We start from the raw sequence: 27,175 nt of genomic DNA on the forward strand, positions 1-27,175 counted from the left end.
AGTGTAGTTGGATAAAGTTTGGGTTCAGATGCCTTGCACTTCTGCCGACAGGGTTTGATTCGGAAGGGCATTGGCTCTCGCTTCGATCCATATATATAAAATCCTGGTTCCATGACCAGTGGCTCGGTTTGCCTGGGGGCTAGACTGTGGTCCAAGTAGGGATGGAATAAGCTTTAAGATAGATGAATGGGGAATAGCCCCTCCTAGCCTCCACAAGAGAGAGAGAGAGAGAGAGAGAGAGAGAGAGAGAAAGGCAGGAAGACCCATCCATACTTAATTACTTAGTCAACATACTTGAGGATGCACCACTCATGATCAGCTGAACCCATAGGCCTCTAGTTGATAAGCAAATAGGTGTGACCATTGGAACAGCCCCAAGTATCACAAGTTTGAGTTCAATTTTTGTAAGTCGATTCAAATACAGACCGGATTTACTGTGCCCATGCCTGAAGTAAAGAGTACAATTTTACTTGCAATAACGTGAATCACGAGGAGCATGCAATAATTTTGCTTTCCAAAGAGAAAGAGGGTAATACATGCATGGTCTAAGCCAGAAAAAAAAAAAAAAGCAACAAAAAAAGGGACAAGATCACATGAAGGTGGCCCTTCAATATATAGCTCTCCTTCTGGACATCGATATCTCGTAACACTGCGACCGACATGCCACTTGCATGAAGGGACTACGTACCTAGATAATATCACTATCAATCTGAATCTTATCATGTCTCACCTCATGAGTAGTTCTGTGCTCCATCTACCGAACTAAAGGGGACCAAAGCCCAAATTAAACGTGCATGCAACCCCTAGGGCTGTTTTCTTCTCCAACCAGCACATGGTTTTCTCCCTGTCAAACCCATAAGGGATAAGTTCCAGTAAGGGATAAGCACTAGTTGCCACATGAACTGCCTTCCTTTGCCTCTGTATATAACTCACCACCTTCCTTGCCTTGCAGTCTAACACAATCAAATCCTCTAAAATCTATTATCCTACTTCCCAGAGGCCAGGTTCCCACTAAGCCCTATAACCAGCTATGCTCAACACCAAGAAACTTGTGCGCATGGTGCGAAGGTGGCAGAGGCTGGCTGCCTCGGGAAGGAGAAGGATCACGCCGGCGGGAGCTGATGGTGCTGCTGCATCGGAGACGAGCAATTCATCGGTTGCGAGTAGAGGCCATGTCTTCGTGTACACCGCCGACGGGAAGCGCTTCATGGTCCCCCTCACGTATCTAAACAGCAGCATCTTTCGAGAGCTCTTCAGAATGTCGGAAGAAGAGTTTGGATTGCCAAGCAATGGACCGATCACATTGCCTTGTGACGCTGCCAGCATGGAGTATATCATCTCCTTGCTTCAGAGCCGGGTTTCTACAGATGTGGAGAGGGCTGTGGTTGCTTCCATCGCTAAGAGCCGGTGCACAACATCCTCTCTGCTTCCACAAGGAGACAACCAGCAGCAGCTGATCCTCTATGGCTTCTAGCGTCGTTCTGAAAGTCCCTTTTCCAAGCATAATTGTAAATATAATTTTCATTCAATGAAAAATAATTTAACTTTCTAAAGCAGAGCTCTAGAAAATATGCTAGACCTAAAAATTTATTACAACTACAATATCTGTGAACCAAAACGATCTCATTTTATAATAGATAACAAAACTGTTTCAATTATAAAATATTAATCTTGCAGCCAGTATCAGTGATGTTCTATCTAACCATCTCTTCCATCTGTGATAAAATCTTTGAGTTCGAATCGAACTCGGATTGGTTTTGGAGAGTTGCCGTTTCCGCCAAAATCAGGGAAGAAGGAGACTCCCAGCCCACGAGCCCAAAAATATAAGTAAATTGGCATATAGGCATGTAACCATAAGGCTTTCCTGTTCGTAATTCAGGTCCTATGGGTGCCATACGGCTTTCTGAAGGCATATGCAAAGAATAGTTATGCTCGTCGTCACTTCTTATTCCATATTTTATTATTCTCCATCCAAAGACAGCCTAGCACGAGTTACATACATGAGGCATATGCATCAAATACAACAACGAAGAACTAAACACTTTCGTGCATAAGTCACGGAAATTCTGTAAATAAAGCATAAATATAACTTAGCTAGTGAACAGTTGGTGAATGGCCCACTTAGGAAGAACTCCAAACAGCAACTTTTTTCAGAATTTTAGGACTTGCCTTGCTATTGCATACTGGTGCTAAATATTTTAAAGCTGAGACGAACATTTTGACTATTTGCAGCATGGGCTCACATAACTTTCCCCTAAGTTGCCCTTAAATTCTCTTGATGCTACCATTAAGTTTTCCTTCCATGATACTTCTACTTTGTAAATGCCAGCCAACGCATGGTTTTTGATGCACATTTTGATTTGCATGCGACATGGTATGACTGGAAGTGATTTCCAAGTTTTGCACATGAATAAATGTACGGATAAAACTGAACATGGGCTTTAGTCATGCTGGTAGCAATGTGATCGATCCTCTTTCCATTTTCTACAATATACTAGGCAAACCTTCACTCTACTAGCAGGCAACTACAACATCATAGAATCCTTTTTACCAATACTGAGTTTTTTCACTTTCAATCTGCAACTCAAAGTCCTTGTCCCTTGTGAACCAACATGTATCTGTCACACTACGTTAAACAAGAAACAAGAAGGTAAACCAAATGGTTGGTCTGCTTACGGGGGATGAAACAAATGTCTTGTATTCATCTCTATCCTCTAAAACAATTAACAGGGTTAAGTCACTTGAGATTGGATACTGCTATGATCTTAATAAATTTTGATGGAACTTTGTCCATTTTTTTGCTTTGAAAAATCTGTAATTAATTGAGAACATCGAAATGGAACCACTGCGATATGCAGGCAAGTGGTGGGGTAACGAGCAGACGGTGCCTATGAGCTCCTGGAAATCGGAGTTTATCACGGGGCCAAACGCCAAAGGCTGCAGGTCTGCACACCACTTGCTTGCCAGCCCATGAGCTAGCGGTGCCGACATCGTACTCTCTCTCTCTCTTACTTAAGGAGGGGTTACTCCCCGCCCACTACCCTATACTGATCCCACCTTACCCATGCCAACTACTCAATCATTAGGACTGAAGCAATTATACAATCCAAAGAAAAGATATTCCATACTTCGATTTCGGAGGCTAGGCTAAGCTAAGAGCGATATAGGCCGGCTAGAGATGATCAAAAACTAGGCCGGGCGGCGCTCGGACCAGGCTTTACAGCAGAAATTAGACCCGATGGCTATGCCCAGGCCCGGCCCGGCCCGACTGTCGGGCTTAAATTTTTGTCCAAGTCCGACCCGACTTTATAAATCCAACCCGACATGCCCAATTTTTTTTCTTTATGTGGAATCTGAAAATGAGTCAGAATAGCCCAACAGCTTAATGGGCTCTCTAAGGAATTATGTATGATTCTTAGCTTAATGGGTGCCATATATAAAACACGGGCCGGACCGAGCCGGGCCATTTTTAAAAGTTCCTAGACCTAGCCCGATTTTTTGGTCGGGCCGCTTTTCCTGCCCAGGCTCGACCCATGGGCCTTTTTTTTTAATGCCCAAGCTCGAAAAATTCTGGACCGAGCTGGGCGGGCTGGGTGGGTCAAAAAGCCCGTGATCAGCTCTAGGCCAGATTGAGCCATGCTCAACGCATGTTGCGCGTTAGAGCAGTACTACTTGAGCGTTATTCGACCACAATTATCGGCTAGACCTAGAAAATCACCGGCGATATGAGTGAGTGACACTCCGTGCTTCGAGACATCCGAGCCATGATTAGTGGCAATGTAATTTTTCAAGCCAAGCACGTCCACAGAAAGGCCAACGGAACTGTAGACTGGATAGCCTCGTACGTGGCCAACCACTTCGGAGGTGTCCTATGGGTCGGAAAGAGTGAGTTGCCTAGAGCCTTCTGGAATTTGTTGTTTTTTTGACTTTTTTGGATGTGTCTGTACTAAAACTGTATGAGTCACCTGTTTCAGCACAAAGGAAAAAAAAAAGTTTCTGTGGTTCCTCTTAAGTATCTTCAAGTTGACACAATTAATCACTTCAATTGTACAGGCAATATCATCATTATGTATGCAGAACATATGGTTACATCATCCTTAATTTTTTAAGTCAGTATCTCAATCACCCATAGCTGTAGGAAATCCTAAAACCAAGTCCCTGCTGCATATAAGCTTCTATAAGCTATAAATTTATCCTTATGCTTCAAATTCAGTTACAAGTATCATTAGGAACGGCAAACGAGCAAGCTATTCGTGAAATCTCGAAATCTAGCTCAAACTCAGCTCGTCTTTAAAAAACGAGCTGAACTGGAGCTACACTTATATTACTTGAGTCGGCTCAGATTAGCTCAAAATACTAATATATAAATAGTTTAAATATAATATATATTATTTTAACTATTATTAATATGGATAAAAGTAATATAATTATTTTATGGTAATTTATTATGACCTAATATAGATAATATAGAATAGAATGTATTATTACTATAAGTTTAGCATATAATGAATATTATTACTCCAAATTATATAAATGATAGTCTAAAACTCAATACAAACAAGCCGAGCTCAATACAAACATGCTGTTCGTGAGCAGCTCGAACTTGGATCAAAATTAAATGCTTGAGCTGAGCTCAATACAAACAAGCCGAGCTACAGTTAAGCCCAGCATGTCTGTCTCGTTCAAACCTCCCATGAACAGACCACCAAGCTATCATGAATAATTGCCACATACGATTTCCGTAGCCTCCTTTTTTCGCCAGGTAAGAAGCATTTTCTCTAGCATTCTTGTATAAGGTTGATCATTTAACGAGGTCCATAAGGTTGGTTTGGCTCCTGCAACGAAAAATTTGAGTGGAGAAGGTATAATAGGACAGAACTAGCTGATTTGCCTCGTTACTCTATCCAACTGGAGGCTAAATGCTATTAAAGTTGATTCAATTTAGCAATGCCAGAAGGTTTTCCTGTGCTGCGAGCTTTGCTTATCCATTGCTAAAACATTTGTTGATGATTATCACATTTGTTTATAAAAAAAATGCAAAAAAGAAAAATCAGAAAACGAAAAGGTAGATAAGCAATGCTCTGGCGCAGAACTTGGTTAACTAGATCAGAGGCTTTCCAATGTTTCTACAAGCAAAATTATCTCGACAACAATGTAACAGACAAATTATCAATGAAGTAGAATTCTACTTTGCTTAAGTAAATGAACCGAGATACAACATATCATGGTTCATGCTGCTCTAACGGATCCAATGATGCCAAAGGCAAGAAGATAAATGCACTAGTCATCCAGAGGTGGGAAGGACTTGATGGATGATCTGAGGTTTCGAATGATCCTACAAGTATCATTCCACCAGTATGGGGATATTAACCAAAAGAGCAGCAATGCGTGCAGAGAGAAATGTAATGGACAAATTATCAATAAACTATCATTTGACTTTGCTTAAATATATCATCCAAGAAAGAGCAAATAATGGCTGATGATGTTCTAATGGATCCAATGGTACCAAAGGCAAGAAGATAGATGTATGCATCATCCTACTTTAAGAAGCAAGGTGAAGCCACCAGAGTGAATTATAAGAGAGGCGCATCTCTGCAAATGTCTGTTTTTTGGACATGCAAAATATACCAAGCTGAATAACTCATTAACAGAGCATAGTTTGACTTAACAGTTTATACATTTGCTGGAAAGAATTAAAGATAATTGGCTTCCACCATTGAACTAAACTAATCATCAATTTCTAACTCATCATACAGTATATGAAAAAGGTTTAACAATGAAAGCAAAGACTGCTTACTTAAGGTAGGGCCAAATACATGAAATCTTGCAACGATACAGACCTTGAATGCAGCCTTGCAAGTTACAAGCAAGCACTTGCGCTGAAAATTGCAAAGGGGCTTTGTTATACTTCCCTTGCAATATATGTTTAGCATTATCTTCTTCCGAGTGTTCTTTGAAAGAAAACATACACCAAGATGGAATTACATACCAGTCAAAATTTTCAGTCACAACACCAGGAAATGATCTTTTGCACAGACGTAAGATAGCCTTTCAAAAGGTTGGTTGCCTATAGTTTTACATTGACAATGGCAGCAGCATTCTTCGCTTACTTTTCCTGTTTTGTCTTACTTGCTTTGTTATTTTCATGCAAACAAGAATAAGAGTTGTAATGCATATCAAGGAAAAAGCAAGCCTCATATACCGGAAATACAGAGCAACTCCAGAGAAAACAAGAAAAGCAAACATCAACAGCTCCCATATCACAAATATCACATCCACCCTGCACTCAAAAGATAGGAACATCCATGGAATCAGAACTCTGGTATGACTGAAAGGATTGGTAAAATTCTATAAATTGCTGCAGAACTTTACTGCATTTTATTTCTCTGATTAACTTATATTATACAAGTCTATCAGAATAGTACATTTTCTAAGCATTTGGCTATACAAAGAAAAAAGACTAATCAGTAATTTATTTTAATTTAATCAGTTTTCTCAGAAAAAAGGAAAGCAATATAAAAAATCAGTCAGCAAAATATTCAAGGACTGGTTGACATGACGGAGAAGAGTGATATTGACAAAAATGCAGCATTGATGATGGTACATAACAAGAAGGGGTGACACAACAAGTAATAAGTCAGAGAAGGCTGCAAACCTTTAGATATAATTGGCAATTTTGACATGGTAAAAAAAATTTCGCAAATCATGTTAAAACTCTTTACCTTAAATTTAAAAGGAAGTTTTACCAAGATTGGAAAAAAAATAGAATTGCAACCAAATAACAGAATGCCACCACAAGGTCATTGAATTCATCATAAGTCTCCACTAGATGGACTGGAGCTCCTATATGGGCAACCATCAAAAGTTCAAGTGCAGATTCTCTATATTAATTAACAATCCAAAATCCCACATATTTAGGGAGCATTAGAGCAAAAGCTTGTGATAGTGTCTATCCATCAAATTAATAACTACTGCCCTTTTAAACATATCCATGAGTATTTTTGAGATAGTGATGTACTAGGCGGACATGGATTCTAATAAAGAATCCCTTTATGCTGTCCTTAGAGCTTGAAATTATCTAAAAAATGCATTGTAGAATCCATGCACCACAATAACAACAATAGATCATATTCTGGTCACCTTTAATGCTAGCAACCTAGGTTACATCTTTGGCCCTAATGTTGTTCATGGTGGTAATTTTAGGAATCAAGGATTGTCGTCTCGGTATCGGACCCCGTACCGGTGTCACACTAGCATAGTGTCAGTATGGTACAGTATGAGAATTTTTTTGGCGTACCGAGTGTCGGTATGCCATCCGTACCGGATACCCCAGTTCAGGCTCGGTACGCCACCCGTACCGGGTACCCCAGTTCAGGCCGGTACAACATACATTGTTAGGAATAGTCAATTGATATGATCCTTTTGGCATTCTTCAGCAGCCTAAAGTGCTTCTCCATGTTGCGTGCCATGTTTGTGTTGTCCTTACCCCTCTCCCTATTGATCCATAGCATGTTCATGTCTTCCACCATCACCTTCACCACCCCCTTTATCAACTTAAGGAGCTTTGTGATGAAGAGATGGATGGTGTAGGTCCCATCCCAATCCAAATAGGTTTTGAGCAAGGGGCGTAGTGTCATAACCTACCACCCTCCTCCAAGATAATAACATACATCTAGTTCCACATAGCATTAAAGTCATGCAAGTCTCCCACGCCCTCCATCCCATGGAACAAAGGAAGGCATCATTGTAATTGTCCCACACCTAGACATAGGAAAATCTAGCTCGGCTTGGTTTTAGGCAGGCCTAGTAAGAGAATTTGGGCCACAAAAATTGGGCTAAGCCTAGAGTTTCAAGCTTAACCAGGATCTAGGCTAAGATTAGGTTTGATAAATTTCTATCCCGGCACAACGTATATGGCTCTTATGTTAAAATTATATGTTAAGATATATTATATGATATGATGTAATTGTGATGGAATACATTATAAAATAAGTTTAAAATTTAAGTCTATAGTACATCTTTTTTTTTAAATCTAAACCCAGAATAAAAGGTAAAGAGGATTTGGCCCCATCTCCACCCATCCTCTTTTGTTGTGACCAACGAGTTTCCTTTCTTACATTTTGTTCAAGAGCCCTTTGACCACCCGCTCTGACACTTGTACTCTCTTTTCTTGCACACTAATGCTCGATCAAGGTCCAACCTATGATGGAACCACCTTCCCATGCTCTCTATCTCTCGTGCAAATCTTGATTCTCTCCTAACCGAAGCCTAATCTATGCCAAGACCCTCAATCCTTTTTCCAGTTCTCTTTGTCTTGCTTCAAGCTCAACTCTTTCCATGGATAAGTCCAAACATGCTCCCTCTAGTATTCATCTCAAACTTCTCCCTAGCCTAAGCCCATCCCATGTTGGAACCCTACTCCATATCCTCCTTCGATAGCCTTCTAAGACCAGAATAGATAATTAGGCTATTGAGCCAGGTTTGCATATTTTGTAATTGGGCCAAGCTTGAGTTTGGGATTTCAAGCTTAAAATTGGGCTAGGCCAAACTTAGGCCAACTGTTCCTAGCTTGATGCTAAACACTGACTTGGACCAAATCAACAAATACCTAGGTCTATTATGCCAACTGATGATGGTAGATGCAAAATAAGTGGCAAAGGGTCTGTCCGGTGTCAGGCAGACACCCCAAAAAGTAGCAGCATCAACAGTAGCAGATGAGCTCCCCATCCCCAAATAAATAAGTATTGACCACCTCCTAACTGATCAGCCCAAAAAAAAATGTTATGGGTGGCAGCCAACCAGAAGCAGCCACCATTATGCTATTTAACCTTACCTAGGACAAGAGTACAAGTAGGCATTGGTAGCAACTTAAGCAAATTAGACTTTCCTTCAGAGAAAACCAACAAATAGCAAATTTTCTAAGAAATACATTTATATTCCTCATGGAGAAATTATGGAACCCTAGCATAATACATGTTAAAGCATAAGTGTACAAAATGGCACCCAGTATGAGGCCGTGCATAAAATCATGCCCAAAGGCAGGGTCCACTAACCTCGTACTGCAAAGACAATACATAGATCATGATCTATTGTTTGTGCAAATCAACTGTTGACCAACACCCTTTGCATGACTAGAAATATAACATCTCTATCAAATTGCATGATCAAAACTTCTCTCTGTCAGCTGTGGCAAATAAATAGGATTTTATTATTTTTAAATGAATACTAGGCATACCTTTTTCGCCCCAAAGTGTCAAATTTTTCATAGATGCCTTTAAACATAATAGTTAAGTCCGTGATGACATCAGTCATCGCACAATGACAAGAGGCATCATGCTTCAATCCACTCCTTACAGGGGTAAACAGATAATTTTTTTAAAAAATTCCTCAGTTTTGATAGCAACCAATGCAGTTCAATATATACTGAAATAATGTAAGAAGTGGTAGGCAAGTAAAAGATATGGAAAAGGGAGTATAACAATAAAAAAGGATGACAAGACGCAAAGGGATTGCATTCCACCCTTTAAGCATAAAACCTTACTAGCTCACACGATCTCAAGTTCTCAACTATAACAATTAGAACCGAGCACAATTACATTAAAACAATTCTAAAAACTAGTATCATGTCACTATGTACTGGCCGTCCTATAAAATGCTATGGCTCTGTTGGAATTTTTTCCCCCTTTTCTTTCAAAGAGTAAAGCTCGACGCGTTTTATAGCCAGAAGGAGAATCGGTGCCTTAAACAACTCCTAGATCATTCCTGATCCATTGTTTGACGGATCCTCAGCAACACAAAACTCAAATCAAAGCAGCAAGAAAAGCTACAGGTCTACAAATCGACAGGATGCAATTTAATTTTCCTTCGTAAAATGGATCTAAACAACGATAGCACTTGAGAAATCAACATCATTTTATTTGATACAATCCAAACCCATCTCCTAAAATAAAGCGGCAGTGAGGGTAGCAAGCGGGATTACCTTGAAGAGGCATTGGACGAGGAGGAGGAGGAGGAGGAGGAGGAGGAGGAGAGGAAGGAGACGGTGGCCCACTCATACTTGGAACGAATCTGGTACTCCCGCAGCTGATCCGCGAGATTCGAGCGCGTTATCATCTTCCCGATCTGGAAGCACCCTCGACTTCTGGATGGAGGGTATCTTATTCTTCGTGGGCGAGAAGAAGCATCAAACAAATGGAAGAAAGACACCACCAATATTTCTCGCTTGCTTTAACGATAGATCTCGATTTCCCTTCTCTTTTCGTTCTTCCTCTTCGTGGCCGGCCAAAGGAGGACTCGGGTCGAACGGTAAGCAGTGATGGGAGAATTTCCCTCCGCTTAAAGCCGGGGAGAGACGGAGGAAGACGACTCAATCGGGCTTCCCTAAGCCTTGCCGACCGCACTGTTGACCGATTCCGTCTAGGCCCAGGCCCACTATATACCATACTGTATTGATACTTAATACAGAAATTATACAGAATACCGATACACCAAACTAACTCTCTATCAAATATACCAGGGCACCGGAACAGATTCGGTACTGAAATTGCAAACCTTACTTATAATTATTTATCATATAATCTTGAGTAATTTTTTTCAACAAAATAATTCATCAATTTTATAATAAATTTTCAAAGAAGTTAGTTGAACTGATGTTTTCGATCGTCATCATTGTTTTTGATGTAAAACAATTTTATAATTATTTTGGTAATAATTCAAAAGGAGGAATGCTCATATTTTCTTCAAATTATAGCTTCTAGTTAATTTAAATTTGATGGTTTTTTGCCTACATCCAATAATAGTAGGAGATCAGTATAATAAATGTTAAATGCTGTGCATCTGTTGGCATGTATGGTTTTTGTATCAATATGATGCTTATTGCTGTATTTATGCATGTATATATATAACTATTGGATGTGTACATATTGAGGTACAAATGAGAATCATGCAATTTCCAGAACCAGTAATCTGAACTTGGTGATTCTTTTGTCAGGTTATTGGATCATTACCTATCATTTAAACACATAAGCAGCGATTGAATTGTGTATCAATATGAGCAGCGTAGTTACACAGAGAATAAGATCCTAACTTTAGATAAGCTAATGCCCTAAGATCAAAAATGTTCATGATCTCCCGAACGTTTCATAGATTTCGCACCAAAGGGACGACATACATGTAATGGTATTATCGTAGGTACAAAATTTTAAATATCCGGTATATTTACCAATTGTTGTCAAAGATGAATGCAACCACTTGCCACCTATGATTATAGACAGTAATATGGCTGCTTTAGATAAGCCGGCCCTAGACCACCTTGAGGTTCAGGCTATGAAAACCATGCTTTTCCAAGGCAAAATATTCTACGCTGAATTTGACAAATGAAAGAAGCAATTATATGCTGCCAAGCGTCAATCAGCACCATGGTGTTAGCAAACAACTGGTTTCAAATAATGTTGTCAGCAAAGCATTGTGAAACAAGTGGTATAATCATTGAAAGCATCATATAGGATAAAATTACCGCACAAATACATATTAGTTATCACAAAATATGAAACAAGAGGCATGGTCGTTAAGATTATAATGACCAAAAGAGCATCACCTTCTGATAGTTCCAGATTCTACTTATTTTTGATGGTTTTGCCGTGGGGTTTGTGGGCAGCAGCATATCTGTCTACTCCCATTTTCATTTACATGCAGTGATCATGTGGAAGCAATTTACACGCCGGACACGTCCAATGGTTACACTCTCAGGTGCGGGTTCAAAGCAATGTCAACTGTTAGATGGTGGAGTTTAGATCTTTTAGATGGTGGGGGTTTTTTTTTTGGTTAAACCAGACGGGTATGCCTACTCTCTTTGCTGGCTTTTTTTTTTTTTTTTTCTGACTTTATTTACTGTATTTATACGTATATAGTGGGAAAGCCAGTGTAAAAATAATTTTTTTTATATGAATACTCTTCTAAATATTGAATTTTGCATGGATATTCTTCCAAAATTGATATTTGCATGTGTATTCTCGTGAAATACTTGTTTTGCTATTTTATTTATTTTAATTTTTATTTTTGCATATGTACCTGCGTCATTTAATACCGTTAAAAAAATAATAGTTTCAAATTAAAATAATTAAAATATTTTTAATAAGTAGATGTGTAAAAAGAAATATTCATAAATTCGATGCAAGATAAAACAATAATTTTAATATTTTATTTTATTTTTAATTAAAATAAATATGATTTTTATAAACGGTGACGAAAAAAACAGTTAAGGTAAAAAAATAATTATAAATTTTATGGAAGTATCCGCATAAATTTAAATTTTTAAGAGGATTTTCGTTAAAAAAAATCCAAAAAAAAAACAGTTACTCGGACTCGAGCGCAAGATAAATCAAACCTAATGAATGTCGAGGTCCGCCGCTCCTCGCCCCATCTCCTCTCGCTGCTGCCCCCTTCGCCATCCCCATTGCCCTCCCGCCGGAGCCCCAGCCCTCCTCCCGCCGCCTCGCCAAGGCCTTTAAAACGGCCGAGCGCTACTTCCGCTCCGGCGAACGCCTTGGAAAACAAGTTTGCTCTCAATCCAAGCCGCATCCACCGCTGCGATCGCCGGAGGCGTCCCTATCCCCCTCTCTCCGTCGGCTGCCGCCACTACCTCCGCCGTCGAATATCAATCCTCCACCTCACTCGTGCTCTTCCCACAGTCCTGGTGAGATTTATCTATACACCTCAAAGGAAACGCTTGTTGTCTTTTTTCTCAAGGAAAATGGAAGTAACTCGAGACAACTCCACCCTTCTAATGACCGTATTTCGAGTTACTATCTCCGGTCTTGATTGATAGTGTTTTATTTTATTTTTTATGATGTAATTTCAAGTGTTTATTCTCTCCTAGACATTTGCAAATGGTTAAGAGTTAAAAGGAGTGGTTTTGAGAAGTTTTTCTGGTTTGTAGATAAAGGAAGAGGGTAGGTGATCAGAAAAAGAGGGAGCTGGAGAAGGGGGAAACGATGAACAAGGACAAGATTTTTAAGCTGGCGAAGGGCTTCAGGGGGAGGGCAAAGAACTGCATAAGGATAGCAAGGGAGAGGGTGGAGAAGGCCTTGCAGTATTCCTACAGGGACCGCCGCAACAAGAAGAGGGACATGCGCTCCCTCTGGATCGAGCGCATCAACGCTGGCACACGCCTGCATGGGGTAATGCTGAATTATCATTTGCTTTGCGAGAAGAAATGAAGTAAAATAATTATAAGATGGCCATTTTATTCCTTGAATTATATAGTTCTTATTGTTATTGCTGCCAGAAGTTTATACATTTTCATCGAACGTTTTGATGTTTACCTTGTTCCGGGTATTTTCTTACCTGGTGCTCCATAAAGGGGGCATTATGATAGAGATTGCATACAGAAATATGAACAGAATAGCCTGAGATAATCATTAAATAAAAAAGAGAGCAAGAGAGAGAATGGTTCAGAATTTTGTATCAAATAGAAAAAAAATTTATTAAAGAGTGGAGAATTAGCATGATAAAGATGGCCAAATAGTTTATTTGGTCAAAATTAGGGAAATAAGAAACTTGGATCATATAATGTTCTTCTTCTTCTGCCAAGTAGGATATTGTATAATATTTGAAGGGGCTTTATCTGTGAGATGAGAATCATGAGATGCTCATTGTTCCTCTTTCAAGATAACAACGAAGAAAAGTCTCTTAGTCAAAAAAACAATGAAGCAAAGTCAATCGCAACTATTTAATGGAATTTCTATGCATACATAACATAAGGAGGGAGAGGAGAAACAGAGAAAGGAAGAATATAAAAAGTGTGGTCTACTTTAAGAGAGCCTTCGTTGCTTTTAAATATTCACACGTTGCCCACTTGCTCAAAGTGAGATTCAAGTTCAACTCTCTCCAATAAGGGAGGATTATATCTTAACATGGAGCAACAGACCAGGGACATGATTTAGAGGTAATTTGTTTATTTGCATTTAAATAGTTGAGTCGAAAATGCAGGAAACACCTAAATGGTCATTGTTATTGTAAAATGTGACATAGATGTTTTTTTTTATTTTGTTTTTGCTAAATGTGTTAATCGATGCAGCAAGGACATGGGCAATGGGTGTTAATAGGAATTACCAATCAATATTTTCGGAGACAAGAATTGTTTTGGTCATATATGTAAGCAAGTTCAGTAGAAGTACAACTGAAAGTGCCGTTCATCCAATATTGATGGCTAAGGGTCATCCTAGAATTCTAATTCATGACTTTTGGTGAGCTTCTTTATTGAAGTATTAGGAGATATGAAGCATCTAATCTAGTCAGAATGGGTTTGAATGTGCTCTCTCCAGTCAAAAATTGATGTGCTTTTGCAGTGTTGTATAATCTTCAATAAGATGCATATAAGATTCTTCTAAATTGAGTAAGAAGATTGAAAAATAGCTATAGTACATGGGGCTACATTTGTCATTGTCTCCACATAAACCACTTTTTAGGATAGAGTAGACAATGATTTGAAGAAAATCTAGACTGATAACATAAACATCACATTATTATAAATGTTTGGTGGAGACATGAAATAATATTAGAAGTAGCTTTCTAGACATGAGTATATTCAAGGAAGTTTAACTATCATACTGGAGAGAGGTTAATTATGGATATCTTATTGAGATATGAGCATGTGCAACAAGGACCAAAAAAGGTCTTCGTAGGGACAAGGTCTAGGACATGCTCATAAGATTGAGACAGAAGAGTGCTGGATCTCATAAACATGTCATACAGAGGTTATGACCCATAATTAAAATGAATTGAAATTAGTGCTTCATTGGTGTCTATCCATTAAATTCCTCAGTTATGATTTTCTTATACTGTTGACTGTGTAAATCCTGCAGCATGGTCATTTCTAATGGCAGTTTAGACTGTATTATCAGATGCTTAAATTCCTCAATCAAAGCACCTTTGCTGTGGTGGATTCTTCATTATGCTGCCTTTTTTATTGCATCAGTAGTATATCATGAATCCTGCCATTCTGATCTATAAATGATTCATTGTGCCTTTGGCTTCCGTACAGAATAGCATGCTAAATTTCAACTTTTCTTTTTCTTTTGGTGAAAGTAAATATAAGCGACTGAGTAATGTAAGTTGCTGTCTTATTCAGTTGTCTCTGAAGAAATTGTTGCCTGCAAAAATTCATAATGAAACTTCAGTTGATTTAGTATCATGATTTATGAGGCTGGCTGCTTGGCTTCTTCAGGTCAGGGCTAAGCTGCTAAACTAATATTTGAAGCTGCCTTGTCTTTCACGCATCAAGCTAATTGTGTAGTGCTTAGATCGGTATTTTTATCAAGGAGCTGACTGCATCAATGTCATGGAATTATAGTTATCTTGTGGGTACACAGAAACTAATTTACTGATTATGATTGATGCTGCAAACTCATAAAGAGCTGCAATCAGAATGCTGTTACATAGTCCACAAAATATCATTGGTGATGCAGCATGAGACATTTAGATACACATCAAGTAGTGTGAGGAAACATGAGAATGAAAACTTAGCCTAGGGAAGATCTAATTATACTAAATATTATGAGTAGCTACTACAGGAATCTGATAATTGCAGACTTCATAATTCATCCCTTGCTAGTAGTCTAGCTGTACATTTTAAGCTTCTAAATTACTCTATATTAGTCTTAAATATTTTAATAAAATTATTGACATCCTCCTTCTCAAATAATTGAAAAAATGGAAACAATAAGGAAAGAATTATTTCCTGAACAACTCATTTATCAAATTTGGCATATTCTGAGGACTGTGACAATCCAAGGAGCAATAAAATATGAAACAAAACTTGTTGGGGGAGAAGATAAACTTTAAAATGAGTACTTCCATACTTGAAATAAATGTGTAATTTTAAAACTTCCAAAATCTTTTGGAAGAAGCTATAGGATCTGGACCCACCTATGGATTTTAATTTGCATCTATCCATTTAAAGAACTCCTAGTACAAGTAAGACTTCCAGAAATCATCCAAGTATCAACAATAAATAGAACTGAATCTTGCATAAAATGAATAAAGAAATATTATATTTCAAAATGGAGTCTGAATGTTTTTCTTTGGACAAATATTATCATTAAGCTCACTGTCTTTCACATGATACTCTCCTTTACTGTGCATGTGTTGCATAACCTTGTTGCTGGTGTATAAAAATTACCCTCCGCATTCTTTTTAAGTCAATTATTGTTTTTCTGAGCATATATCAGATCCCCCCAAAATGATAAGCACTTCTTTTATCTTCATTTGGGAAGGATTAGATGATCGAATGATGAAACCTCGTTATCATCATTGGCGTCTTCACAATATGGAGGTCTTCATATTCGTATTACTACTGATGTAGAAATCCAATCTTTTTGTATATTGCCAACTCATAAGGCTCTTAGGTACCTCATCCTTAACGTCCACAGGAGCAATCATGTCTTCAAGCTTCAAGTAATTATCAAGGGCACCTACATGTCCAATGACTTCCTATTAAGGTGTCTCCAAACAGAAATTTCTTGGACAAAGGAGGTTGACTAATATGTTGCCTTCTGATGTCCATGCCAACAAGGAGTCTCATTTTGCTGCAGTCTTTGCACAGTTGATTACTTGATTGATTAAACATTTGCTGAATATGTTTTTGAAGCAAAGTTTTCCTTTTACTATGCTTCCTGTATTCCTCATATTTTAGAAGAAAATATAGCTAAGAAATGAGGACCTGGTACCAACCATTTAGCCATAGATATGAAGAGACAAACTAAACAAGCCGAAGCAGAAGAAAGAAAATTCTTCAAAAAGAAGAATCTATTGCGATTTTTATCAAATATATGAATTAGTGCCACAATTTTGCATGGTTTCTATCATAGAAATCCAAGGAGGTGTCTGAAATATCATCTTTGTTGTGGTTTTGCTAGGTGAATTACGGTAATTTTATGCATGGATTGATGAAGGAGAACATCCAGCTGAACAGAAAAGTGCTATCAGAGCTGTCAATGCACGAGCCATATAGCTTTAAAGCACTGGTTGACATTTCTCGCAACTCATTTCCAGGAAACAAGGTCCCAAAGAAGGAAGGTCTATCGACTATTTTGTGAGAGTCTCTGTTTTTATATGTTCTGCCGAAACTGTGTTTCTTCTTTCATCTTTGTCCATACCAGAACCAAGCATTATCTAAACTTGGTGAACGTTACAGATCTTCTTGTCTGCTACTCTAGTTGATGGAGGAAGCCAGAGCCATATTTGTTTATCAAGCGAAACTAGAAATCAGAGTAGGATCTAATTTTTCAGGCTTAAGTTTAAGCTCCAATTTTTTCCATTATGAACTGGTTCAGTTTGCAGGCACCAGAGATATACTATCATACTTTTTGAGGAAAACTGTCGAAAATGATTTTCATTGTTTAATATCTCTTGCTATATTGATAAATCATGCAGTCATGCTTTCTTGTCGAATTATGTATGAACATATAGGACTCATTATAGATGATGGAATTGGAAGTGCAAAAGTTGCTGCTGATATGATAGCCATGCAGATGGGTGCAGCTTGGCTGTTTTTAAGACATGTTTGTTCCATGATGGTCGATATCACAATATGTGGGTTCCTCGCATAAGCTCTGCTGGGGCTCGTGTAACATGGCTCAGCCTTGGTGTGGCATTCACTTGGAGTTTGTACATACTTGCTGTAGGCCTAAAAGGTAAAGTATCTTATGCCATGATATGCTAGGACTCAAAGTATCATTGTTGGTGCATGAAAACCATGGAATTCATTGCTAATGTTTTATTTAGTGTTCTTTCTCTTCTCTTCTGATTAATCAACCAATAATGTTTAGAAATGAAAGAATCAATTAGGGGTTGTTTGTTTGCCTGCACTTGATAAGTTGCAGTTGCAATTGGCTGAAAAATTGTAATTGTAGATGTAATTATAAGAGTCTTTGTAATTGAAAAATCTTTTTGGAGAATATGCTCATCACTCAAACCCTGCTCTTCTCCTTAGTTAACTAACTAATTATTAGTACTATTGTATCATAATAATTTTAATTATAATCTATATATAATGTTAATGGTTACTATATACATAATAATTGTTAGGTATTATAATGCGTACATAATAATTGTTAGTTAATACAGTTCATGCTGTAAATACATAATCATAATTATTATAGTATATAATTACTATAATAAAAATATTTTATATTGATATAATTACTATAGTAATTACTTTTATACTAATCTAATGATGATCCAGTAACAATGTTAATTTTCATTATAATTATAAAAATAATATAACAAATATATTATAATAAAAAATAAATAATTTATAGGGATAGCCTTACTATCAAAATTACAGGATAATTATATATCTTTCAACATCAAATAGCCAAACAGCTATAAATGAATTGAGGTGGCAATTGCAATTCAATTATTCGCAACCAAACAAAGCCTTTTTCTGCAATTCCAATTGCAATTGCAAGTAATGGAATCATAGCATATAATTGAATTGTATGTGATTAAATTGCAAGAAAACATGCAGCCTCTTAGTTCCTTGGTTTGGGAAATACATGCTAGTCATTGAGTCACTACACGTATTCAAGAAGTGAGGCATCTACTCTAGTTAGAAGCTAGCTTTGCTGATCAAGCTTAGGGCTTAGTACAATTAGCACTAAGATTCCCCAACTCATCAGCATTTTACATCATGAGGTTAGGATAACATTTAATAATTTGGAGTTTTCGATGTGCCTTTGGAGTTTATAAATGTTGGCCCTATGAATGGGGAAGAAGGTGGTCGCCAAGGATTCGAGGAGAAGACCCTCGATAGATTGAGGCTTTGAGGTTGGTAACTTACGTACATGGCCCTTTTTGAACCAACCAATATTACTTAGAAGCAAATTTAGTGAAACGCCGATAAAAAATTACATATGCATCCCTTGTTAAGACTTAAGGCACTTTGGAGCCTCGAGATTGCAAGCTTCATGTAACAACTTCTATAGTTCAATATTGTCTTTAGTGTAATGAAAAATTATATAGCTTTTCTTGGTTGAACTTTAATTACTCATATGTCCCTCATTTAAAAGCTTCATAGTGCTTATGAAGTTATTATATGGAATATTTTTTTATAAAAATTATACAATAACCTTTATTTATGTTTTAAACCAAGGTTTTACATTCTAGAGACTATCCCATCCTCTTCACGTGAGAAAACAAGATTAGGAATCTGAAATCTCTCCAAGTGAGAAAAGAAGAACAAAGAGGAAAGAAATGAAGGAAAAAAGAATAAAAAGAAGAAAAGGGGAAAGAAGGAGAAAACTAAAAGAAGAAGGAAAGGAAGGAAGAAAAAAAAAAAAAAAAGGAAGCAAGGCAAGAAAAAAGAAGAGAAATGAAAGGAAGAAAGCAGAGGGACAAAAAGAAAGGAAGGTGTTAACGCTTTTTTTTCATTGAGGGATAGGCAAGAGGTAACAAGCATAATGGCTAGGGTGAGCAATTGTGCAGCATATTATGGGCCTTGAATCAGCTGGAAAGGAGATAAAAGGAGGATAATGATGGTAGCCTGAGTTTAGATATCTTGACCTTTAAAAATTTTGGCTATCGTCGCACCGCTTGCTTGAAAGAAGAAAAGACAAGGTATAGACAATGCCATAAGATATTGTACTGTTATTGCTGCGGGTAAATTAGGATCCTATTAGGAAACTAAAATGTAAAATTTGATTAGTAAAAGCAATGATAACTTGAAAGATATAGATAAAGATAAATTAGTTTAAATGAATGGCCAAAAGATCTTATGTTCAAATTGCATTCAATTATTTATACTAAAACACAAATGATATAGTAACCATTTACTCCTAGCGGTAACAGGTCTGGCCTCTACCTTTTATGATAATTTCGGTTTCATTAGCACCAACTGTCCTTCACTACTTACGTTGTCATAATAGTTAGATTCTTGATTATTTGTCAAATTGACGGTCATGTTCGATCAACCTCAACCCTATCATAATTCATCTTTTCTTGTCTTATTCATAATAGTTCAACCTGGACGTCTCTCCTTTTTCTTGGTTTATAGTACGATGCCCTATGCGAAGGTACCTTCAAGCTGACTTAGTCAACTTTTCCCATATACTTTTTATTGCTCCGACTTATCAAGTGTGCTCTTTGAGTAAAACTCCATAATTTTCAAAGTTTTTTGGTCTTGTTTGGCTCAAGATTTGGGATCTTTTTTTCAAGTTACATCTTAGGGCTACCACATGTATGATGATCGTCGTTTGCCATGATATGGAATAAACAGAAGAAAAGAAGTAAAAAGGGAAAGCAAGAAGAAGAACAAGTAGAGAGAAATGTAAGAAGAAGAGAAAGAAAGAAAAAAAAAAAGAAAGAATAAAAGCAAGCAAACAAACAAACAAAGAAATAAAGAAAAGAAAAAGGGAAGAAAGACGAAAGTATCTACAGGAATACTCAACTAGGATGGTCGTTAGCAGGATGCTGGTGAACATGACCACTACCTTGTTCAACCTCTCCTTGAATGGCTCAAATTAAGTATCGATCGAGGCGAAGCGATGCAACAACAAAGCCCTATGTCCTGCATGACACCGATTAGACTTCCGACTTTGATCGAATATATAGCGGTGATTCTAGCACTACCCCCTTCCTTTGGAGCACCAACCCAGCAACATAAGAGAATACATGCACCGTCTTGCAATCTCTTGCTGAACGACTCAAACAGGGCAAACTGCGGACTAGGGCGACAATGGCAAAGTAAATCACAATGCAGTGGGGGAGTGAGGGAGGAGGTTGTCGTCCAATACTTTTATTTTCTTTCTTTTTTGAGTCTAGTTTACAACTTCAACATTATATATATATATAGAGTTATATTTTATATTTATTTATTATGTATAATAAAAATCTTGCGGCAAAGAAGCTAGACTCAAAAGTGGGATCTCCAAGTTTCTAAAGAACAATGATTGAGAGAGAAAAGGAGAAAAAGAAAAACATGTGCGGCAAATACTAGTAACATATTAGATAAAACCATTTAGATCTTTTTTTTGCTAGTAAACCATTTAGATCTTTGCCAGCCATGTCTTCATGTTCTAAAAGACTATGCGTGTGATGTCCAACAATATATACGGATGCCTGAGAAAGTTTCCTTCCATCGTCCACATCTTTTTTAAAAGCTTTAACAAGCACTTTCCATGTGTAAAATCAAAACGTTCACCACGGAACCCAAACTTCATATTTTTCGTTCGAGGCCTACCTTGACGCCATTGTTTGGGCTTCCAAAATATTATATTAAAGATAGGAATTCTATATGGCACTACGTGTATTTTTATATTTTTAAAATCAAAAATAGAAATCCTATTTCTATTTTTAAAATGTTAAATATGATCATTTTGGTATAGCCAATTATTTTTAAAATATAAATATGACGATCGTGGTGACTTCTTTATTCTCCACCTGCTTAGAAAATTTTTGTCCATGTTGAACGCTCGCAATAATATAATAAACAGCTCAGGCATCTCCAGCTGCTAGGTTTGCAATAAGGTTATCTTAGCTACTTTAGAAGAGAAGCATTTTCTCTTTCCCCTCAGGTACTGCAATAATTGGGTCTAGTTATCAAAACCAGCCATTCAAGACTTTGCCAAAAACAACATGGCATAATGTTGTATAAGCCTTACCAAGCCAATAGCAATAAGCACTCTACCCTTCTCGATCACCCTTAATCAATTCGCATCATGACAGCATGTTGCATCAAGCGATATAGTAGCAAAGATACAAAGAGCTAAAGATCTCGCAAGGCAATAGTAGTGCTAGAGGCAATAGAGACTATAATCACATTGGTGGCAGGGCGGCAACAATATGGCAAAGATATTGACAATGGTTGCAGTTGTGCAGGAAAAATCAGATAGAACAGGATATAAGATCTGAACTTCAGTAGCTAGGGCTTTCGGTTTGCTGTGTGTGAAACAGATGTAGGAAGTACATGTGGAGGAAAAAGAGAGAAGAAAGAAAAGAGAGGGCGAAAGAGAGAAACATATGCAGAATACCTGTCTTTTACCACAATCATGTTCAAAATGTTTACTTTATAGATTCTTCTTATACTCTCAGTAAATTTCTATGTTGCTCAGGTTGGTCCCAAAATCCACAGCTGAAAATAAAGAATCTCCTTTTCCCACAGTTGGCAGGTGGCTCAACAATCAAACAACTTTCTGCTGCCGATGGCTGCCAACAAAATTTCTGCAAAACTGGAAAGCATATGACAAACAAAATTTAAAATGCTGAATATTGTATATCTATCATCAAGAAGTGAAATTTATGATGGAAATTTTGAAAAGATTATTGTAGCATTGTTCATGAGGACAGTGATCCCAAATGTTGTTACTATCTGTTGATAAGTAGGCATGAAGGAATGCGAGAAAATTGCATTGCACCAAATGGATTGCTGGGTGACCTTATCTACAAGACTAGCACAAGATGTGTCTTTGGTTTGACAATGCAGTTTTGAAGTATGGTGCTACACTTTTCAACAATTTGGTAGACCAAAACATCTGGAAATTCAGAGTCTTGGTGGATAAAGGTAGGCCACATACTTCTTGAATCTAGCAAGCACTAGTCATATTAATTGTCGTTAACTTAGCTTTCAAAAGCAGTTGCAGAAAGGTTGTATAGGTACCCTTCCTAACTTTGTTTGTACTTTATTAACTCGTAGTCTATCCTTGATCTTAGCTTGAATAAGTAGGAAATTCAGTTGAACTCTGAGGCATGTAGGATCTCCAACCAATTCAAGAGGAAGTGTTGGGAGGTGGTTGAAGATGACAAAAATACAAGATTTTGGATAACATTTGTTTCTGAGGGAAAAACTCCGGGAACATCAAGTTTCATTGCTCGCAATGAGAATGCTGTAGTCCAGTTTCGATTAAACAAAATGAATTTTCTCTAATAATGAAAACAATATTGCATGGTTAGAATTAGTGCTTCTAAAGACTGTATAACCCCTTTTTCCTGAGCTAAGCTTCCACTCAGCAGATTTGAGGCTTCTTCACAGTTAATATGAAGCTTAAAAGTTAGTCAGCATACATCCAAGATATCTGCAAAAATTTGTACAGCAAAGGATACGATATATGCTTAGGGAGGTAAAAACCTTAGATTTGGCATTTTAATCCGCCTTGTCAAAGGGGAATAAACTCCAGACACATTCCATTATACATCATGCGTAGGTATGAAATTGATCCTTTCCTAGCATAGGTCCGACTTTTGAGAAGAAGAAAAATCTAGTAAACCAGTAAATTTGAAAAGTGCAGAGAGTGAAGCTAGTAACCCACATATTTGTTTTGATTTTTTTGGTGAACAAGTCAATCCCAACAAGTTGTGCACAGATACAAACCTTCCAACAAATGGTTCTGGTCCCGTTGCAGAGGATGTTACGATTCAATGAAGATTAAGGATAGAATTCAGAAGATGTCCGAAAAAGTTGTACACAGTATTGCAGTGAGACATGATCAAATAAAATGATAATTAATGGACCTTGTTCAAATATAAAATTCTCAATTATTGTTTGTCTTCCATCATCTTAACCCAATGACTTGCTACATATTTATCTGTGAATAATAGAGACCCTACTCATTAGCCAGCATACAAGAACAACCAGGACTATTGAATACAGAAATCTTAAGTAATGTAGAAAAACTTATTAAATGTGTCCACATAAAACATATAGTAACCGGTGAATGGTCTATAGGCATTTGCTCTGAATAACCTCATCAATTTTTTCACAAAGACATATAGATATGTTATTCAATAATTTAGTAATTAATAGGCTTCCACAACGATAATTTTACGAAATATACAGTCAATAAGAATTGCAAGAACAATCCTAACCTCCAATCTGCCTATTGTCAATTTGAGAGTACCCCGATGAGAGTTGATTGCAGAAGTTCCAACGTACATGCAAGTATCTTTGCACAAAACTTTGAAAGGTAGATCTAAAATAGTTTCACTTGTTACGAAAAACAACCCATGAGAACTAATGAACAAAATGCTAATTGACACGGGAAATGTAAGTTTATGAATAAAGCTGACGAAAATCTTACTTTATTAGATTCATCTAGCTATAATCATAATAATCAAGCTTCAAAACAAATATCTGGGCTCAACTTCATGATCTCTAATCTGTCACATTCCTACTTAAAGCAACCTTGGATATTTTTTCCATGACTACCATCCATGTTGCCTTCTATCTTCCCACTCTTTCCATATATCCTTCAAGCAAGATTAAAAGACATCTCCTTTTTTTCCTATCATAAAGTACCCCTCCTTTCTCCTTTTTCTTCCTATCATAAAGTACCTCTCCTTACTAGAATGCCCATAGATCTCATTCTAAATGTTCATACTATCAATCAATTCCTCATAATTTTGAATTCAATTTATGCAAATTTTACAACCCCTCTGGCATACTCATTTCTCACTCTATCCTTCTTAGATCTACAACAAACCTTCTCACCATGATCATTTCTGCTACCCTCAGTTTATTTTCTTAAACCCTCTTTTTATATATTTCATCTATATACACAAATATGTGCAAAAAAAAGAAACAAAGAATACATGCAAAGAAAAAGTAATTGAAGAGGGTCCCAGATTTGGCTGTTAGTATTCATATCCAACCTTTCTTTCCCATTACATATCTTTTCTTCTGAATTGTAATTTATCATGATTCATCTCCAAACTTTATTTTAGTTGAAAATCTTCTGTGTTGAAAATGCTTTCAAGCAACGCCAAAAACATCGTCACTTCACATGTTTAGTCATATAAAATGCTATGTATTAAAATGTTAAAAGGACCTATGCACATCGTTTACTTTACACTAGTATTCAGGTCAAAGTACAGAACAATATGAGACTCCATCTTAAATCTACTACTTTTTAATAAAAAAAATCTATTCACTAAATTCAATTTTATCATACAATGCCGACTTACTAGACAATGACTGACTTTTACAACTATGAACATAGTCAAAACATTTACTCACAGTTCAGTGATTTTACCAGGTCAAATCTTTCCTTCAGATAGCTGCACTTTCATTAGTCTAGAAATGCCATATTATAGGAAATTGTCTTATAGGGAGAGTAAGCCAAATAAAGCTCTTTAACTGGTCATAAATGTCATGACCACTACCAGCCAGTGAAGCTAAAGACTTGCACTGGAAAGTTGGCAAGATGCAACAAAAGCTTTTATTCAACTGCCTGGTTCTTCCTGAAATTAAGATGCATGTTTCACAGAGTACTAGCTTTTAAATATGTGGATTTCATATTCTAGGGTAAATTAGGCTCAAACACCGGCATAAAGTAAAATGTACGCCCTACCGTATTTAGCTTTTTAATACACATAACACAATCAGTATATGATTATGTGGGACAGATTAGATTTTTGGTGATGCCTGATAGCAAATTACCACGTCAATGTTCCAACTTAAGGTTACTGACCTCATGATAATAACATATGAGTGAGAAGAGATGGGATGGGGAAGAAGAAAGGCAGGAAATGAAACTAACCCTAAAAAGTACAAATTTTCTCCGATCTTTTTTTTTTGTTTATTGTTCTTTACTTCTGCATGTATGGAAAATTATTTGGTCACAGATATTTATTAACGTAGAGGAAAGTAACAAAATAAGATTGCATTATTCTCCCATAGGTCTCCAATTTTCCATCCGAATCAAAAACTCTCTATTCCGTCATTCCGCAGCCTAACGAACGTCAAGACGGATAAAAGACTGTGACTTTAAGCTACCAAAACACAGATAAAGAAGTGACAAAAGAAACCCTAGATCAAACTGGTGGGGAAAAGAGAGGATGGATGGTGTCTGACCTCAGGGGAGGGGAGAGGAAGCTTTGAAAGCTCAGTGACATCAGTTCGGGTCTTGGAAGAGGCGGCGGAGGTGGGAGGCGAGGAGGCCGGAGGGATCGAGGGAGGCCTCGTGAAGGAGGGCGTCCTTGATGGAGGCCATGCGGAGGGCGAGGGAGTCGTGCTCCTGGCGGAGGTCGGAGGTGTCGTGGGAGAGGTCGTGGATCCGGTATTTCTGGCCCAGCGATCGCAGGCTCAGCATCAGGATCCCGGTCATCAGGAACAGCTGCACGAAGCTGTCTTTGCGCTTCATCGCGTTCGCTACGAGCCCCAGCTGCCGCCTTCTCGCCCCTCCCCCGAGGCCGCCGCTTCCATGAGACTCCGATGAAGACGGCGAAGAAGACGAGGAAGGAGAGGTGGCCGCCATGGATGGAGCTTGAGAGGGAAGGCAGTGGACTGCGAAGAAGAAGGCTGCTTCTGGTGCCGCCGCTGAGAAAAGTGAGGGTTTTACCCATATGCTGCCGGGCACGTGCGATTGACATGATGTAAAATATGGACGGTTGTGATCGCATGACGAAAGCAGTGATGGCTGCAATCCTATCTGATAAACACACTCCTGAGAGCAAAATTACAAACAAAGATTTTAAAATAATTAGATAAAGCTTTCCGGCAACCTAGGACAATACTCAAAAAAAAATAGCTAAAAAATATTATTTGAATGTTTTAGTCCTATATAAATATCCAAAATTTATTTTTTACATAGTTAATGCAGGATTAAACATACCCACACTAAAGAGAAATTAGTATCTTTATAATTTGATCGTGGGATCTAAAATTATGCTATGCACATGAGGGAAAAATTAAGGTGCAAGATATGTAGCTTTCAGAGATATCATGTATTAGTGTTGTTCGCTCTCACTCCCTTCTAGAGATTGTGCATTAGCATCTTAGTAGCGTTCGTCCATGCTGTTTAAGACTTTTCTCTTATGGAATTTTGAGTTAGAAGGATATGGTTTTTTCCTTTAATTTTTTGTTGAAAAGCAAAAGTGGTACCGAATGCTTCAGCAGAGTTGAAACCTAGTTTTTGCATTAAATTGTAGAGATATAAGAGAGAAGATCTTGAAAACCATTGATCTCAGTCACCTTGGTGTACAGCTGATACTAACACGATAGGTATCTTGGTTGGTCTCAACTAAGATCTTAGATCCTCATGAAATAATGCAATTATTGTCCATGCGACAGACAGCCTATGTTGGTGTGGGCAGCATGGATTCTTGAAGTTGCTCCTCACATTATTTTGTTTCAAATTTATCAGATACTGAGGTTGTCAACCCCTTGACACAGCTTAGATTATGC

The 27,175-nt window shown here is 37.6% G+C and overlaps 4 protein-coding genes across 8 annotated transcripts; 2 read left to right on the top strand and 2 right to left on the bottom strand.

Moving 5' to 3' along the window:
• Positions 1–997: 997 nt before the first annotated feature.
• LOC120109328 (auxin-responsive protein SAUR64-like) lies at positions 998–1,558 on the top strand. Its single transcript, XM_039123075.1, has one exon. The coding sequence runs from the start codon at positions 1,031–1,033 to the stop codon at positions 1,472–1,474; it is 444 nt and encodes a 147-aa protein (XP_038979003.1). The 5' UTR covers positions 998–1,030; the 3' UTR covers positions 1,475–1,558.
• Positions 1,419–10,407, bottom strand: LOC103701073. Of its 5 annotated transcripts, none has more exons than XR_005510269.1 (3): positions 9,980–10,407; positions 5,798–6,280; positions 1,419–1,491 (listed from the first exon to the last, which is right to left on the bottom strand). XR_005510269.1 is itself a non-coding variant. In XM_008783028.3 (3 exons), exons 1-3 carry the CDS (start codon positions 10,111–10,113, stop codon positions 6,076–6,078), a joined length of 252 nt encoding a protein of 83 aa, XP_008781250.2. In that variant the 5' UTR covers positions 10,114–10,407; the 3' UTR covers positions 5,626–6,075. The 5 variants fall into 5 exon arrangements, 2 of the variants coding, with proteins under 2 accessions (XP_008781250.2, XP_008781249.2); XR_005510270.1 differs by having other exon boundaries at positions 1,421–1,481; XR_603124.3 differs by lacking the exon at positions 1,419–1,491 and having other exon boundaries at positions 5,626–5,879; positions 5,990–6,280.
• A 1,983-nt stretch (positions 10,408–12,390) lies between these two features.
• On the top strand, positions 12,391–17,405 carry LOC103701072 (50S ribosomal protein L20-like). Its single transcript, XM_008783026.4, has 3 exons — positions 12,391–12,694; positions 12,938–13,178; positions 16,917–17,405. The coding sequence occupies exons 2-3, from the start codon at positions 12,993–12,995 to the stop codon at positions 17,094–17,096; spliced, it is 366 nt and encodes a 121-aa protein (XP_008781248.1). The 5' UTR covers positions 12,391–12,694; positions 12,938–12,992; the 3' UTR covers positions 17,097–17,405.
• A 4,447-nt stretch (positions 17,406–21,852) lies between these two features.
• On the bottom strand, positions 21,853–26,321 carry LOC103701071. Its single transcript, XM_008783025.4, has 2 exons — positions 25,844–26,321; positions 21,853–22,226 (listed from the first exon to the last, which is right to left on the bottom strand). The coding sequence occupies exon 1, from the start codon at positions 26,244–26,246 to the stop codon at positions 25,884–25,886; it is 363 nt and encodes a 120-aa protein (XP_008781247.1). The 5' UTR covers positions 26,247–26,321; the 3' UTR covers positions 21,853–22,226; positions 25,844–25,883.
• Positions 26,322–27,175: the final 854 nt, after the last annotated feature.

The sequence above is a fragment of the Phoenix dactylifera genome, unplaced genomic scaffold, assembly GCF_009389715.1.
Source record: "Phoenix dactylifera cultivar Barhee BC4 unplaced genomic scaffold, palm_55x_up_171113_PBpolish2nd_filt_p 002043F, whole genome shotgun sequence".
Taxonomy (NCBI): Eukaryota; Viridiplantae; Streptophyta; class Magnoliopsida; order Arecales; family Arecaceae; genus Phoenix; species Phoenix dactylifera.

Excerpts from the sequence above, each read along its gene's own strand:
- LOC103701071 (XM_008783025.4), bottom strand. The coding sequence starts at position 26,246 with ATGGCGGCCACCTCTCCTTCCTCGTCTTCTTCGCCGTCTTCATCGGAG.
- LOC103701073 (XM_008783027.3), bottom strand. The coding sequence starts at position 10,113 with ATGATAACGCGCTCGAATCTCGCGGATCAGCTGCGGGAGTACCAGATT. Across the intron at positions 6,281-9,979 it reads TCGTCCAATGCCTCTTCAAG|GGTGGATGTGATATTTGTGA; the intron begins GTAATCCCGCTT and ends TTTTGAGTGCAG.
- LOC103701072 (XM_008783026.4), top strand. The coding sequence starts at position 12,993 with ATGAACAAGGACAAGATTTTTAAGCTGGCGAAGGGCTTCAGGGGGAGG. Across the intron at positions 13,179-16,916 it reads CTGGCACACGCCTGCATGGG|GTGAATTACGGTAATTTTAT; the intron begins GTAATGCTGAAT and ends TGGTTTTGCTAG.
- LOC120109328 (XM_039123075.1), top strand. The coding sequence starts at position 1,031 with ATGCTCAACACCAAGAAACTTGTGCGCATGGTGCGAAGGTGGCAGAGG.